The sequence below is a fragment of the Nylanderia fulva genome, unplaced genomic scaffold (assembly GCF_048542155.1).
Source record: "Nylanderia fulva isolate GAGA-0341 unplaced genomic scaffold, ASM4854215v1 Scaffold1115, whole genome shotgun sequence".
Taxonomy (NCBI): domain Eukaryota; kingdom Metazoa; phylum Arthropoda; class Insecta; order Hymenoptera; family Formicidae; genus Nylanderia; species Nylanderia fulva.
The window spans coordinates 16,914-27,546 of record NW_028189319.1 but is presented as its reverse complement, the minus strand read 5'-3'; the positions used below and the strand labels follow the sequence as shown (position 1 = coordinate 27,546).

Below are 10,633 nucleotides of genomic sequence, written 5' to 3'. Positions count from 1 at the left end.
GTACTTTCGAACGTGTGACGGATACAATGTTACTACGCATTACGTGTACGATTTTTAAGTCTCTTGAATTATGAATAGTTATAATATAGGCACGCTTATTTCAGGTTTATGTTTCCTAACGAATGATCGAGAGTAGAGAGTCTTTATTAATTATGCCTTTTATGCTATCAATATTATTAAATTTAAAAGTGAATAATTACTCTGTCGTCATTTGTGAGAAGACATGTTTTATCCTATGAGTAATTATATGTGATTAAATATTCGTTATTACCGGTCTTTCATGCAGGTTAGAGATTGTCATGACTAATAGATTAAAGGATAAAGTTTTGAAAAAGTTTGAAGTTTTGAAATTTGTCTGGACGTTACATATGGATATATCCGAGCCGACTTTCTTCGGTCCTGCCGGCCGGAAATCGACCCCGAGGTACCGCCATTCGGCATTCGTATCCAGCTGCGGCAGGAATGTTTCATCCCGCAGGCGGAATTCCGGGGCCGTCAGGATTTTAATTTTCTTTTCCCGGCCAGAAGGAACGAGAGAAAGAACAGAGCACTTCTTGGCTTGAAAAAGAAGCCCCGTCTCCCTCGCTGTGTCCTCCACCACCCTGATGCTGGTCTGGAGACCCCACTTGGTGGCAGCAAAGAAGAGAACATCGTCAGCATAGGCTAGGCTGTTTATGCGATGTTCTCCCATTTGGTAACCGACGTCGGCAGGTATGGCTCTCATGATCACATCTACCACCAGACAAAACAGCACTGGTGATAAAGGATCCCCCTGCCTGACGCTTCTGCCAATACCAGAGAGCTCTGACTTGTCACCGCGCACTTCAAATATCGTGCCGCTGCGCGCATAACTATGCGCGATATAGTCTATTAGGCCGTGAGGCACGCCCAGGCCAACCAAGGCGTTGGTGATAGCACCATGGCTGACGCTGTCGAAGGTCTTTGCGAAGTCCAGCGAGGCAACGTGCATCTCGCGACGACGGGACCTGGCGTCCATTAAGAGGGACGCCAGGACGGCTACATTGTCGCCGCACCCGTCATCAAAGCACCGCTGCCTTAGATCGACTAGCTTGGACTCGCGAAGCCTTTGGGCAAAGATCTTATGTAAGTGCCTCACGACCACGGAGGTGATGGAGATCGAACGGAAATCCCCCGGCAGGGAGCACTGCCCCCTCTTCGGGATGAAAACCGTCCGACTACACCAGCATCGATGCTGGGCAACCTCCGTATTGCAGCACGATGTTGAAGAGGAGAGCTTTGATGGAAGCTGGTACCGCTCTCCATATCCGTACGCCGATGCCGTCTAATCCGGGGGCCGAGTTGAGGGGCAGGTTAATGGCTGCCGCCTCCTCACAGGAGATTGGAGACCAGGTGCCACTAAGCTCCACTTTCGGTGGAAGACGCGGAGCCGGTGCGACAGGAGCGGACTCCTGCGCTACGAACGGGCCCCAGTGCGCGGCCATCTGCCGCACACCGGAAACCACGTCCGCCTCAGTGGCACCATCCAGAATCTCCTTGGCCGCGCGCGACATGCTCGAACGGGAGAGACGCTGGACGCGCGCATACTCCGCTCGGCGGCGCGCTTTTCTATCCGGATTGACGACACGGTTTCGTACGGGCGGTCGCACACGAGGAAGCGTCGGAGGGAACACACTCAATACCCACGGGCCCAGGTCCTCCGCTGGCCATCCACAATTCCTGATCCGATCTGGATCAGGATATGGGACTTCCATCCCTGGATGGCCTCCACAACCGAGATGAGCGCGCGTATAGCACCGGCAAAATTGCCGTACGCATCACCCCAGCCGGGAGAAGATGGAGAAAGCGGAGGCGAGCCAGGCGACCCGTGGGGAGAGATGGCGATGGGTCGAGGGGAGACGGGAGGACTGAAGCCACCGGCCGAGAGAAACGAGCTCTCGCTCGATGATGCGGCTGCCAGATCCTCCAGTGCCGTCGCGACGAGGCGCTGGTAACCGCCGTTCTTACGCATCCCCTTGATGGCATCAAGGGTGCGATTCGGGACGACGGTTAACAGATGTTGATTCATAAACCTAACGCCTCGATTCGCGGCAAGCGCCTTCTCTCTTGTGTCACGTCCGGCCGTATAAATTTTTTCGTTTACTCCAAGTTCCTTAAACGCTATTTGATAAGCGCGCCAAAGCCGGCCATGACTGCTTAACTCCGCCTAGAAACTAAGCGTGGCGCTTCGTAGCGCCTAAGGATCTCCCACCACTGTGAGAGCCCCTACTCCGGAGAGTTCCCCCTCTCCAGGCCGCCGCAGTTCCGACCCGCCGAAACGAAGGACCTCAGAGCAGTCCCGAATTTCGGCAGTTCTCTGCGCGACACCGAACAGTATAGTCGCACTCCTAAATTCTAACTCTAAGTCCAAATTCTAAATCCTAACTCTAATTCTAAAATTCTAACTCTAAGTATAATATTCTAACTCTAAATTCTAAGTCTAAATCTAAATTCTAATTCTAAGTTTTAGTCTCGAATTTTGTACTACTATACGAATAAATCAGTGTATTCATGTGTGAAAACTAGTGTTCAGGGTTCTTCAAAACTTCCACTCCCGTGATAAAATACGATAGCGTTTAAATTTGTCATACGGCGTTTGAATTCAGAATAATTCAAACTGTGTTTGGAGCGGACCACCGCTCATCACAGTCAGAATTAACATTCTCAGCATTTGCCAAAATAAGGAATTGATAGTGAGGTCCGCCGCATATCAACCCTCCTTATTTGAGTAATCATTCAGAGGATGCATCAAATTCAATATGCCTAAGACGCAACGCGCAGGAAGGAAGAATCAATTACGAAAACTAAACCGACTTTATCGCGAATCAGCGACCGAGGAATATTCTCAATTTCTCGGAGTGGAATATCAGGCCGATCCTGAATACGAGAACATTTTCAACATAAAAAATAATCTCAGAAATAAATATTTTTATCGGCTCTCAATATAAATAATATAAGTATGCTGTCTTCTAAGCTGGGCAATAGAGGCAAGGAAACGAAACGAAAAATTAATTAAACGGAACTGTATCTCAATTTGAGATCCCAAAGTTCCACATATAAATTAATTTCGAAACTTACATATGGAGAAATAAGCGAGAAAAATATAGGTCCGAAAAGTCGCTGAAGCGGGAATCGAACCCGCGTCTTTCACTTTCCGGGCGACTGCTCTTACCAACTAAGCTATTCAGACCCTTTCGATCCTATATTTTTCATTTGCCTTTTTAGTAGATGTTAGTAAATACCGCCGTGATTAGCCCAAGGCGTGAATAAACTCACTTTATATTGAGAGCCGATAAAAATATTTATTTCTGAGTTTATTCACGCCTTGGGCTAATCACGGCGGTATTTACTAACATCTACTAAAACGGCAAATGAAAAATATAGGATCGAAAGGGTCTGAATAGCTTAGTTGGTAAGAGCAGTCGCCCGGAAAGTGAAAGACGCGGGTTCGTTTCCCGCTTCAGCGACTTTTCGGACCTATATTTTTCTCGCTTATTTCTCCATATGTAAGTTTCGAAATTAATTTATATGTGGAACTTTGGGATCTCAAATTGAGATACAGTTCCGTTTAATTAATTTTTCGTTTCGTTTCCTTGGCTCTATTGCCCAGCTTAGAAGACAGCATACTTATATTATTAAAAATAATAACAACGACGAACTCCTACAGTGGAAGTGCATACCAATAACGTTCCAACCACGACGCCTGCCGCCGCCAAACATCCCAGTGAACGACCCTCGCCGCACGCACTACCTCCAAGTACGAGCCGACACGATCAAGAAAGTGCTACTAAAGGTAAGTGAAATTCACGTTAACCTAAGGAATCGCGCGTGTTAGCAAATTCAGAGACGCTTCTACCACGTGGAAGAGAACATTCTAGAAAAATCTCCGACGCATTTTTCCTCTTTTCCATCGTCACTGCGGAAGCTATAAAAAAAAGGTCGGGCTATAAAACTAGGGTCGACCACCACATGCGGTGCCACCCTCGGAATTCTAACACGGAAAAACGCAAATAGTTCAATCTCTTAAAAATCTTGTGTCTCAAGAAATAACTTCGTAAATCCGTACAACAAAGTAGTCATTTAAACAATAATCAATTGAGAACACTTTCGATTTACCAACATTACCGACGATATACCGACATACGTTCTTTACCGACGTTATCGACAATATACCGACATACGTTCTTTTACCGACATTACCGACTATATACCAACATACGTTCTTATACCGACATTACCAACCATATATCGACGAACGTTCTTTTACCAACGGGTTATCGACACCTTACTGGCGCCTTACCAGTGTTTTACTGAACAATTACCGACGGTTTTGCCGACGACTACTAACTTCTCGATAACTGCCGGGTTCACCGAAGATCTACGAGCGAATGACGCATTATCAATTCGATTACGCAACAAACACAAATGTGCCCACTCACCCTTAGAGGTATAACTCCTCCTCCAGAAGTTAATCTCTTTGTACCGTTTGAACCCTTATTCTATTAAGTTGGTGTCGGATACATCCATTTTGAGACTAAGGCAGCTCTCTGCATTTCATGCTACTCCACCTTACCTAGAGTCTCGAAATTACTTTGGACAAGGATTCGGAAGCATACTCTAATCATAGGCGGAACACCTATCGGAATAAATTGCGGAGTCTGCAACTTCCGACTTACCCTCACGCGAATCGGTGATTTGTGCGAGCTTTGTCAGTTTACGTACGAAGATTACTTACGCAACCCCAACGACGTTTCGCATAGAGCAATCGACGAAGCTATCTTTATTACAGTAGAGTCACAGGTAGGTCCCACGCAATAATCCGATCACCTCAGTTCCAGCGCGAATAACCTCAGATCGCGGGTATCCCCGGGGAGAATCGCATAGATTCGCGTACCCGTAATAGCGATCGTGTCTCGTGGAAAAAGCCGAGCTCTGCATTCAAATTTTCGCAGCCGCGACCCCACGAGACGTAACAGTAGCGAAATGTCGTTGGTCAATTTGTCAAAAGCCGTTTTTAATTCCCGGTCCGCCCCGTGAAAGTTCGTGCTGTTGTCGCTGTAGAGTTTTTGTGGCAATCCTCGTCGACTAACGAATCTTCGAAAGGCCGCTTGAAATCCCGCAGAGGAATAATCCTCAACGAGCTCTATGTGGATAGCCTTCGTCACAAGACAGATTATCAAGGCGATGTAACTTTTACGTGTGTTTTGTCCTCTACCGACTAATAAAGTAACAAGGAACGGCCCGGCGTAATCTACTTTCGTATGCGTGAACGGAGATAATGGATTTACGCGAGGGGAGGGAAGGTCTCCTATAAGTTGATTTGATAGTTTGTTCGCGTAACGAGCACACACGACACATTGTCTAATGCAATGTTTTACGGCATTACGACAACTTAATATCCAATATTTTTGGCAGAGTGTTCTAAGCACAAGTTGAGTTCCTCCATGAAGTGAGCTTCGGTGCGTTTGATCAATTAATAACTCGGCTACTCGACCCCGAGGAATTAAGATAGGGTGTTGTTCCTCGAAGGATAGTGCGGAATTCCGTAACCGCCCGCCGAAACGTAGTAAGGAATCTTTTCTTATGAAAGGATTAAGAGGCTTCTGTGGGCTCTTTCGCGGAAGGTTTTCTTCTCTCTTTAATGCTTTGAGTTCGGAGTCGAACGACTTCCTCTGCGTATATGAGACCCAAAACATTTCCGCGCGTTTAAGTTCGTCCGCGTTAAGAGACAACGCAACATTAGCTTCAAAATTCCTTTGTTTAGCGGAGCGGGATATAAATCTGTAAGCGTAGGCTGTCACTCGAATGAGCTTAGTCCAGGAGGAGTATCTATAAGGGAGATCCCATTCCGGTGTACCTTCCACGTGAAGGACAGTGGACTTTCGACTTTCCGAGTGTATTTGCTTAGTTAACTCCGTGGAGATCGGAGAAGCAATGTTATGTGGCGGCCACGCTGTTGAAGGCCATTGAAGCCAAGGCGGGCCCGCCCACCATAACGGATGTGAGACTAACTTGGATGCGTACAACCCTCTGGATGCACAGTCGGCCGGATTGTTTTTGGACGGTACGTGATTCCATTTGGCCGAGGGTAGATTACACTGCACCTCGGATACTCTGTTTGATACGTACGTAGTCCATTTCGATGGATGTTGGCGTAACCATGCCAACGCGATCGTGGAGTCCGTCCAACAATGGATCGGACAATGAATAATATTTAATGACTTAATTACCCACTTAACGAGTCGACTCAATAAAACAACGGCGTTGAGCTCGAGCCGCGGAATGCTAACAGTCTTGACGGGAGCCACCTTCGACTTCGCAACGATCAAGCTAACACGGTATTTCGAAAGAGAATGGAAAACGCGCAAGTATACGACCGCAGCGTACGCGCGATTTGAAGCGTCGGCGAATCCATGTATTTTTAACGCGAGATTATCAGGGCTCTGACCCGTCCACCGAGGAATTCTAACGGATTCTAATTGCGGGAACTCGGAAGCGAAAGCATTCCACCGTTGACTCAATTCGTTCGGAAGCGGAGCATCCCAGTCGCAATGTAAAAGCCATAGCTCTTGCAGAATGATTTTTGCGTTTATTACAACCGGCGCAGCCCATCCGAGGGGGTCATACAAGCTCGCGATGCACGACAGGATTGAACGCTTAGTTAACGCTGTAGGAAAATTAAATTTCACAGTAAGGCGGAAGGAGTCTTCCGTAGGGAGCCATGATAATCCGAGTATTTTTAACGTTTCGTCCTTTAGGATAAGGTGATCGGTAACGTCCGATTGATCGCTGGATAAATCATCAAGAAGCTCGCTACAGTTTGAAGCCCATTTACGAAGTGAAAAACCTCCGCGCCTCATTAGTTCAGCGAGCTGAGTTCGCGTATTTATTAACGAATCGATATCGTTTGCTCCGAACAATGCGTCGTCCACGTAAATGGAATCATTGACGATCGGTACCGCGGCAGGAAACTTTGCACCTTCATCAAGCGCGAGCTGTCAAAGCACGCGCATCGAAAGATAAGGTGCCGATGCTAAACCATACGTCACTGTAAGAAGGCGAAAATGAGTAAGCGGAGCGTCATCCGTCGGACGCCACAGGATTCTTTGGTAATCGACGTCCCGCGGATGTACGCGTATTTGTCGAAACATCTTGGCGATGTCTGCCGTATAAACCAAGCGCCATGCACGCCAACGCAATAAGACGGCAGGGAGATCCTGCTGCAACTTTGGCCCGATGAGCAAATGGTCGTTAAGTGACGTGCCATTCCGGGTTTTACACGACGCGTTAAATACGACTCGAAGCTTGGTGGTGCAACTATGCTCTCTTATTACTGGATGATGGGGAATATAAATCGGTATATTCTCAGTGGGTTCGGACTCGCCAACGCGAGTCATATGTCCAAGGGCCTCGTATTCTGTAAGAAAGTCTCTGTATAGCGAACAGAGATCGGATTTTGAATTCAATTTATTTTCCAGACGACCGTACAATGTACGCGCTATGGAGAGAGATTCCCCGATATCGATCGGCAAAGCATTTTTGAAATGTAATCTCACGACATAACGACCGTCAGGATCACGACTGTGCGTTTGAGCGAAATAAGATTCGCATTTTTCTTCCTCCTCCGTGAGGGAAGTTGGCGTGGGAATCTCTTTGTCCTCCCAGAATTTCTGGAGGAGAGAGTCCACATCCAGCGCGGATACGCAACTCAAAACAGTTACTTCTTGTGAAGTAGTTTCTTTACTTCCGGTCGGTCCAGAGATTATCCAACCGAACGAGGTCGATTGGGCAGTGGGCGCTCTATAGGGGCCCTGTCTCAGGTCGCGCAATAAGAGCGAACCGTACACGTCCGCGCCGATCAGCATGTGAATCTGATGTCGACTAGATGGATCCGGATATGCTAGTGAAAGGCCCTGTAAATGAGGCCATGATTCTATAGGCCAAATTCGCGACGTGGCGTACGAAGTTATTCGCGGGAATACATACGCAGTGACCGGAAATACAGGATTCAATTTTTCGCACGGCGTCAAATTTAGCGAAACTCTAGATCGTGCAGAACCGGCATATTTCTCCCTGAAACCTTTTATTTGAAGATCGGTCCTCTGTCGTTTAGTGCGAAGCGTTTGACTCAATGCTTCGGAAATAAAGCTAAAATTAGACCCTTGATCTAATAAAGCGCGGACCTTAAAACATCTTCCTTCAGAAGTGTGTATGTCAACCCACGCGGTCGCGAGAAGAACGGTGGGCATCGTGGTATTCTAAGGTTTGAGAGTTTGCAGGCTGGCGACGGTGGCGTCGCCGACTACGACAGTCTTACTCGTGGTAGTAGACGCATTAACGCTCGAATTCGATAAACGGGAATTTTCCGCTGTGTCCTTACTTTGATCACTCTCATTGTGTAACAATGTGTTATGAGAGCGTTGACAATGAGCGCATCGAATTTTGCTCGAGCATTTCGGCGTGAAATGTCCCGCTCGCAAACAATTGAAGCAGACCCGATTCTGTCGCGCGATGGCATGCCGCTATGTCGCGTTTTTCCGACGAAATTCCTCGCACTTCATTACCGAATGACTGCCGGAACAGCAAATGCACTTAATCGCGGAAAGATTATGAACGGAGGACTGCGTTTTGTCACTCTTAGAATTGACGATTACTTTAGGATTGTCGGAGAAGTCCGACAAACCTCGTATTCGAAGCGTGAGGAATTCATGAATATCCTTGTACGAAGGAAGCTCGCGACTTGACGAAATTTTTAAATTCCATTCGCTTCTTGTTTTCGAACTAAATTTTTGAGAGATGACGTAGACGAGAATGTCATCCCACTCGCGTACCGGCCGCTTTAGGTTAGTGAGAGCCGCTAGAGATGCGGACACGGTATCTCTCAACTTTCGCATTTCCGCGACGTTTTCCGTCTTCATTATCGGTAGGCACATGAAGGCGTGAATGTGAGTATAGATCAACGTAAGTTGATCATCATACTCGTCAATCAACAACTGCCAGACGGACTCATAATTAGCGTCGGAAATCTTTAAATTACTAATAATCGAGGCAGCGTCACTGATGACGCTCGTTTTGAGGTAATGAAATTTCTGCGTGTTCGAGAGAGAATCATTACTCGCGACAAGAGACTCGAAAGTATTTTTAAAACTCTCCCATTCGGAGAACTTGCCCGAAAACTTCGGAAGTGAGATCCGTGGCAACTGAAAATTGTGATTATGAATGCCCTCGCGAATTGAAGAATCAGTACTGTGTTCTAACAACGGAGATTGATTAATTGAGAATCTTAATCGTATTTTCGTATTTCGAGACTTATCGTATCGCGAAGGAGGTCGGCCGTGTCGTGGTAGATCTCCTCGGCGCTCAGGAAGTTTCCATTCAGGAAATACGAGACAGTCTTCTGCTCCTCCGAAGTTGTGGCTTGCAGCAGCTTGACGTGTAGCCCTTGACAGGAAGTCCAAAGCGTTTCCAGCGTTGCAAGACGCCTCTGCGTCTTTGCTAATGTAACATTAGCTTTCGCTAATTTCTTGAAGTTAACGAGAACTCGCTTTATCGAGTCGATTGTTTCAACTTGCGAGATGAGCAAATTTCTTAATTCTGCCATTATTTCTTTGTTAATGAGCTATTAATAGTGACTTGATCGAAGGTACCGGGCTCGTGAGCACGGTGCCGACGGCAACGAATGCGCGACGACTTTTGGTCGAATCGCGACACTGTTATGTCGCTTAAGAATACACGGGATATGCCGGGGAGCGTTACCGCTGCGCCGACGGCAACCTTTCCGCGGATGTTTTCTTATCGACAAGCGGATTTCTCCGGTGCCTGAAGAATTAACGCCGTGACGTTCAATTGCCACGCCGACGGCGTCGAACTCGCGACGATTCCCTTTTAATCGTCGCGTCCAGTCTCGATTAGCACAGTGTATGATGTTCCGGGCGTGTTATCGACGCCGACGGCAACACCTTCGCGGAATACTTCACTTCGTTCCGCGAAACACGATGTAATTTTGACTTTGAGTTTACGAATTGTTTCCACCACCAGACCCCCGCGTTTGAACCTTGTAAATGAACTCGCGAATAAGGCGCGAAGCTCAACATTTAGATTCCCGCGGGAATGTTCGTTAAAGTTAACTCCACGACGGGAAAATAACTCCACTTGTCGCTAACTGAACTCCCTTTTTAACCTCGGGGAAGACAACCGATTCGGAATCACGAGCTTTGCATGAACTCGGCGCGTGACACGCGCGCGGCTAATCGTGATTCGCTGGCCGGTTGACCTGTCGATGTCCGCTCGAGGTGCCAAACAAAGTCGATTGTTGGTCGAGCCTTGAGTCCCTGGCTTCGACTCGGAACCAGAACAATATATATATATATATTTTTTTTCTCGACAGCTTTGTTCCAAGTTTTAAACAGTGATAAATATTATTATTTTGAATGTGATAATTATTAATCAGAGAAATTCTAATAAAATTCTTTTCATACCATATTCTCTTACAATTACCATAACTTTTAGGGTAAATTCTAAGAGAAAATTCTCTCAGTGTTTTGATTAATTATTAAAAATTACTTGTAAAAACGCGCGGCGCGCACAGCACACGTTGCTCGATGCGGACGGCAAT

General features: G+C 46.9%; 2 protein-coding genes across 2 annotated transcripts; both read right to left on the bottom strand.

The window, feature by feature from the left end:
- Window positions 1-7,016: 7,016 nt before the first annotated feature.
- Window positions 7,017-8,267, bottom strand: LOC114941934 (uncharacterized). The gene has a single exon (XM_085488454.1). It carries the CDS (start codon window positions 8,265-8,267, stop codon window positions 7,017-7,019), a length of 1,251 nt encoding a protein of 416 aa, XP_085344580.1.
- A 9-nt stretch (window positions 8,268-8,276) lies between these two features.
- On the bottom strand, window positions 8,277-9,619 carry LOC114936880 (uncharacterized). The gene is made up of 3 exons (XM_029310222.2): window positions 9,328-9,619; window positions 8,583-9,271; window positions 8,277-8,540 (listed from the first exon to the last, which is right to left on the bottom strand). The coding sequence occupies exons 1-3, from the start codon at window positions 9,617-9,619 to the stop codon at window positions 8,277-8,279; spliced, it is 1,245 nt and encodes a 414-aa protein (XP_029166055.2).
- Window positions 9,620-10,633: the final 1,014 nt, after the last annotated feature.

What these genes read in the sequence shown, in the direction of transcription:
- LOC114936880 (XM_029310222.2), bottom strand. Translation starts at nt 9,619, where the DNA reads ATGGCAGAATTAAGAAATTTGCTCATCTCGCAAGTTGAAACAATCGAC. An exon ending in CCTCCTTCGCGATACGATAA is followed by an intron (nt 9,272 to 9,327) that starts GTCTCGAAATAC and finishes CTCCGTTGTTAG; the next exon opens with AACACAGTACTGATTCTTCA. An exon ending in GCTGTTCCGGCAGTCATTCG is followed by an intron (nt 8,541 to 8,582) that starts GTAATGAAGTGC and finishes AACGCGACATAG; the next exon opens with CGGCATGCCATCGCGCGACA.
- LOC114941934 (XM_085488454.1), bottom strand. Translation starts at nt 8,267, where the DNA reads ATGCCCACCGTTCTTCTCGCGACCGCGTGGGTTGACATACACACTTCT.